The 6,000-nt window shown below is 51.2% G+C and overlaps 1 protein-coding gene across 6 annotated transcripts in view; it reads left to right on the top strand.

The window, feature by feature from the left end:
• Positions 1-1,081: 1,081 nt before the first annotated feature.
• Positions 1,082-6,000, top strand: part of Scube2 (signal peptide, CUB domain and EGF like domain containing 2) — a 58,258-nt gene continuing 53,339 nt past the window's right edge. For 5 of the 6 annotated variants that reach the window (XM_063256711.1, XM_063256714.1, XM_013144174.3 and 2 more), the window contains exons 1-2: positions 1,083-1,239; positions 2,518-2,640. In XM_063256711.1, coding sequence (XP_063112781.1) covers positions 1,122-1,239; positions 2,518-2,640 — 241 coding nt within the window. In that variant the 5' untranslated portion in view covers positions 1,083-1,121. Of the gene's footprint in view, positions 1,240-2,517; positions 2,641-6,000 lie in introns of all 6 variants that reach the window. The other variant, XM_063256713.1, reaches the window with a different exon arrangement.

Raw genomic sequence — 6,000 nt, 5'->3', positions numbered from 1 at the left:
CGCTCTGGGTGATGTACAGGGTGCAAAAAGACATTTTGTGCATGATTTAGGCGGGGTTTTTTCTGCGTGTGTGCCTGGCGCATTTGTTGTCTTCTGATCAAGAAAGCAATGAATGTGCATTATAGGAGAAAATGGAATAAATACTGGACAGCGCAGCTCAATTAAGAACATTTGTATCCTGGAACATGCAGTTTGGTTGCATTTCAGACCTACTGCATTTGTTCCTGCAGGGCTCCCAGGAAAGGTGGCAAGGCCTGGTGTGTCACCCGGAGGAGTCCAGCTTGGAGAGGAATGCCTTCTGTTTGCACCTGGCCAGGCCTGTGAGCTCATAGCTGCCACCTATGCAGCAGGCAAAATTGGAGCTGTTGCTTGTCCCTGGTGACCCACCTTTGATTGCGAGGCCCCTTGCCCCTCGGGCTTAGGGTGCCCTGGAGAGATATCGAACTGGTTTACAGCAACAGGAATATTTTCTGCAGTGGTTCTGAGCCCTGCAGCATGCCAGCGTGCTCTATGATGGGACAAAGTGGGTAGAGCCTTCAAAGGGCTAAGGGCTGGGGCATCAGAGGTCTGGGTAGGGCTGTGTGGAGCAGACAAGCTGGGATCTCCGTCTCCATTCAAAAAGCTGCTTCCCTGAGCTCTCCCGACAAGATCAGAAGCATGTGGAGACAGTCCCAGGGTAGCTCTACAGTTTGAGGACCACGCAGGGCACTCTGAGGGTGCCCCGTGGCGCAATATTGCAGGCTGGAAGGGCTGCCGGTGCTCACGGAAGGGACTGGGTCAAGTTGTAGGACGCCCGGAGCAGGCGGAGCCCGAGGCTCCCGAGCGCCCGCCGCAGCCAGCCGGCCGGGGTGGGCGCGGGCCGCGGTCTGGGACTGACAGCCGCCCTCGGGCCCCGGCGGCCGCGCCCCCTCCGCCCGGCCGGGGAGGGGCGAGGGCGGGCGGGGCGGCACTGCCCGGCGGGGAGGACCGTGCGAAATGAGGCCGGGGCTGGGGGGCCGGGCGGGCGGGGCCGGGGGTGTCGGCGCGGCGGGCAGGGCGCCCGCACACACCTCGCGGAGCCGCCGCCGCGCTCGCCGCCCGCCACCGCCACCTCCGCCGCCAGCGCCACCGCCGCGCCTGCCATGGGGGTCGCGGGCCGCGGACGTCCCGGGGCGGCCCGGGCGCTGCTGCTCTCTCTGCCGCTTCTGCTGGCGGCCGCCGGCCCCCCGGGCCCGGGCCGCGCCGCCGGGCCGCCTGAGGGTGAGTGTCCGGCCCGGGCGCACCTGGCACGGCGCGCGGGCTCCGGGGACCGAGCGCGGGGCGCCCGCGCGGGAGCCGGGCTCGGCCGCTGCAGCTCGGTGGCCCGCTCTCCCGGGTCCTCACCGCCGGCCTGGCCCAGGCGCCCCCTCGCTAGGGCCAGAGGCCCGGGGCCCAAGTCCAGCGGCCCGCCCTCGGACCCCGACCCCGAGTGGTGACAGTTCCCACCCTGCCCGGACCCCCGGGGTCCCCAAGTGTGCCTGCAGGTCAGATGGCAGCCACGGAGCAGGGAGGAGGGCGACCGGGTCGCTGGGTCCAGCTTCCCATTGTGTGGATGGGAAGAATGAGGATAGGGCCCGGGGTCCATTGGTGAGACTGGGGCTGTTTCGTCCCTTTTTAAATTCGGGGTCAGGAATTTCTCTTGGCAGCCTCAGAATTGGCTCCTTGGACTTCTGTCTCTGAACACCCCGGTTTGAAGAGCTGGGAATGTCCTTAAGTAGCAACCAGCTTAGGTTTTTGGCAGCCAGAGATACGAACTGTAAGACTTTCTTCACTAGTTAGTGAATCCAGTTGGATTTGAAATACTTTCAAAACATTTTTGGTTTGTTTTGTTTTAAATTGACATCTTGGGATGATGTCAACCGAGGAAATACTCATACCAAATCCACTTTCCAGGTTGAGATGATGGGCAGGGGTGGGGTAGGGGCAAGGGCGATTCCCTTACCCCTTTGTACCACCTGAGAACTCTGAATGGGCTTTGCTCAGAGCTCAGGGCTGTCTTTATTCCCATCCCAGAAACAACCACTTGGCTTTCACAGCTGTTTTGTCAACCTGGTTCTTCCCTCCTTTAGTGGACATCCACCATTCTTCCTCCTGTGCCAGGCACTGGACTGGTTTGACATCGAGGACCTGGACTCTGTCTGCTCTCAGACGTTGTCTAGTAGAGGGACGGACAGGAAAATAGCACCCCACAAGATATGGTCTGTGAAAGGAGATAAGTGGGAGCACAGGTGGGGGACACCTCCCCTACATTGAGGGGCAGGGCAGGCCTCCAGGAGCAAAACTGAGTCTCACAGGCCAATTGACTATGGTGGGTTTATAATTCCAGTTAGAGGGAAGCAGGGACCTGGGCACAGTGTGGCTTGTCCCTGGGCTCCTGAGCAGTTTTGGTTGTGAGGGGTGAAGTGAGGTGGCCTGGAGGGCAATGGCACTGGACAGGGCCAAGGCCACATTGCACATGACTTGGACACTGTGCTGGGTGTTTGCTGTACTCTTTTACAGACATAGATGAGTGTGCCCAAGGGCTAGATGACTGCCACGCTGATGCCCTATGCCAGAACACACCTACCTCCTACAAATGCTCCTGCAAGCCTGGCTATCAAGGGGAGGGCAGACAGTGCCAGGGTAAGTGACTTGGGGACTGTGGTAGGAGGGCTAAGTAGGGCGGTCTTTTTACTCTTACCTTGTTTTCACCAACACATGTTGGTGAAAGTGCCATCTCAAGCCACGGATTGCTCTTTGAAATCCATTTCATACCCGTAAGGACTGGGAAGAGTAAGTCTGTCCCAGTACTGATGATGTGATTTTATCTAGCTCTGATGTGTCCTTTTGTCTAACTTCTATAAAGGAAAAGAGTTACCTTAGTATCTTTTGGTCCCACTCAGTTTGGGGGCAGAAGGCAAGCAGTCATGCTCAGCAGGAGGCTGTGCCTGCCAGGGCAGGGCGGATCCTGTATCCCCCAGGGCAGTTGCACCACCTGCCCACTCCAGCAAGGTCCATCTAGTCCATGACTGGGCTATTTGGCTCTGGGACATGCTGAGTGTTAGAACTACATCAGGAGCCTGTCTCATCTGAGCTGAAAATTCACCCTAGAAAGACATATGCAGAGGGATATTTTAGCCCTAGTGCCTCAGATTGGGAGCGTGAAGTGTGGACTCTGCCAGTGGGGAATTAACTCAATGTCATGAACTCTAAACATGGGCTCTCAACGTGGGCTCAACATGGCCTGGAGTCTGGGCACTCGTTGGAGGAGGAGAAGGGTGCTGGGACAGAATCATGGCATCTTGAAGCTGGCAGGGCTTGGTGCAAATCCATCACTCATTTTACAGATGGATGCAGAGGCCCAGGGGACTTGTGTCTGTGATCACACATTTAGCCTATGGGTGAAAAGAGTCAGGTTTCCGCCCCAGCTCTGCTGCAGATCCACCTCTCTCCCAGTCACTTAGCCTGCTGCTGCTTCTCTTTGTGGGGCGAGAAGTCCTAGTGTATTATTTATAGTCAGCCTGTGCGGGAAGAAGTTTAAAATTGATAAAGTGCATTGAGCTCATCTCTGCAGCTCCCTCCTGCCTCTGGATCTGACCTTGGCAAGCGTGTTTTAACAAATGCCTATTTTGGTTCTATCCAGTGACCTAGTGTTCATCCTCTGATGTTTCAAACCAATCTGTTTCATCTCCTGGCCTCTGAGTAATCAAGATTCTCAGTATTAGAACAGCGTGTAATGTCCAGTGGTAAACACTTATTTTTGTTTTTCAATAAATGAGCATGTAAGATGGGCTCAATCACTGGCGGCACCTTGACACAGGGCTTTTCCAACAGATATACAAATCTACAAATGAAATATCTAGACACGGAATATGCAGATGACAAAACATGTGGGCGACTGTCAGATGTTTTTGTAGTGTTGTGGCAATGGCCCAATCTCTCTAACCCCCATCTCCTGTCTTAGCACAGCTGAGACAAGCTGGGATTTTAAATTGAGCTTTGTTTAAAAAGGAGCCCAGACCAAAAGGAAATGGAGACTGGAAATAGGAATAACACATGGCATTATGATGGGCAAGTTTGGATCTTGGGGCAGGTAAAGGCATCCCTTGGGAATTGATTTGGGACTCTCAGCTTTGAGCCAGAAGAGGACAACTCCTGCCTTTCCCATCAGAGTGGGCAGTCTGTTTCTGGTCGGGTTTGCAGCCAGTGGGGTAGATAGTTCCTCTTGTTGAACCCTTGTGTTTCTGAAACCAGGTTCACATCTTCCCAGAGACAGGCAGCCATCTCTCTCTGTTTGTCTCCCTCTCTCCCTTCTTTCTCTCTCTTTCTCTCTCCTCCTCTCCCCAAGTGATGAGAGGCTAAAAGGTTTTCATTTGAAAAAATCCAGAAATACCTCTGGATCCATTTCATCCTGCACCCTCTCTGAGGTCATTGTTCTGTTTGCAGTACTGGCATTCACATATGCTGGTCCTTTGCTTGAGGGGGGAAAAGTCATTTTTTTCTTTTTTGGTTCAAGGAATTGAGCTCAAGGCCTCATGCTTGTTAGGTAGACGCTGTACTTCTGAGCTACATCCCCGGACCAAAGGTCATTTATTTAACCCTGTGGATTCCCTGACCTCCAGCCTCTGCCTCCTCTTTGGGGCACAAAACTCTGCCACTGCTTTCCTTTACATAAAATATGTCTTTAGTAATGCTGAATGACAAGTGACATATTTCCCTACTCTGCACTCTTGACATATTACAAATGAAACTGTATTACTATCATATTTTAAAAATCTACTACTTAGTTTAAAATAACTAAGTAGATAGATCAGCACTATATATATGTCCATATATTTAACAGTTGTTTTAAAATAACGTATCATTATTGTTACAAAAAGTCAAATGCAAAAATGTATAAAATAGAAAATTAAAGAGCTTCATATTCCTTTATCCACAGCTCAAGCACTATTTTTTGTTTTGTTTTAGTGGTTTTTTGAGACAAGGCCTCACTGTGTAGTCCAGGCTGAGTCTTGAACTCACTATGTAACCCAGAGTGGCCTCAAACTTAAAACAGTCCTCCTGCCTCAGGCTCCTGCGTGCTAGGACACAGGTGTGTGCCAACACGCCCCACTGCCAATCACTGGTAACACAAAAGTATATCCGTTGTACTGCCATTTTAAACTGAAACCCTAGAAGGATTTGATTTTTTAAAAATCCTTATAGGACTAATGTAGTGAGCAAAAATGTCCCTGTTTAGTTTGGATTTCTCATAGGAGTCCAGAAGAGGAAATAAGAAGAAATGAAAACTGCAAGAATTCAGAGATGTACTTTCTTTACCTGTGTCTTGGAGTCATGATTGTTAGTTAAACCACTGGAGCCCAACCCAGGACATCATTGTGTTGTGATTATCACCACTATCACTCCTCATGCTTGAATTTAAAGAGGGCAACTGAATTTGCCCAGGGTGACCAGGATTTTATCCTCCACAGTTTCATCTACCAAAATATCGGAGAAGTGAAAGTGTGAGGAGTGCTGGGATTATGGGAGTGTGCCACCACGTCTGGCTTTGTAATTGTTGCTATGATGTGTGCCCTATTCTTTTTTTCTTTGGTACCAGGAATTGAACTCACAACCTTGAGCTTGCCAGGCAGGGGCAGTGCCCCTGAGCTATATCCCTAGCCCTCCCTTATTTTTTATACAACTAATAATTGGAGTTTTTCTGTAGGGAAGATTTGCCTTTTCCACCTCCACTTACTTACGTATGCATGTATTTACACCAGTATGAATCATGGATACTGATTATACTACATCTATAATTATTTATTTTGGGCTCAAATTGTTCTACCATCAGCCATTAGGAGTTCCTTCCCATAGTTTCCTGTGTCATTTGGGCATTTTTAAGATAGAAAATCCTATTTTCCTAGTATCACATGATACTAGTCCAGATACATCTTACATTTTTCTGCTCCCAATCTTGGAATCAGTCGCTCCTCCAGCGAGCCCTGAGTCCTTTGATTGGAA

This window comes from Cavia porcellus, unplaced genomic scaffold, assembly GCF_034190915.1.
Source record: "Cavia porcellus strain 051 isolate PalLab524CR breed Dunkin Hartley unplaced genomic scaffold, mCavPor4.1 scaffold_9, whole genome shotgun sequence".
Taxonomy (NCBI): domain Eukaryota; kingdom Metazoa; phylum Chordata; class Mammalia; order Rodentia; family Caviidae; genus Cavia; species Cavia porcellus.
The sequence above is the reverse complement of the archived record's forward strand: the minus strand, read 5'-3'. Positions and strand labels throughout refer to the sequence as shown.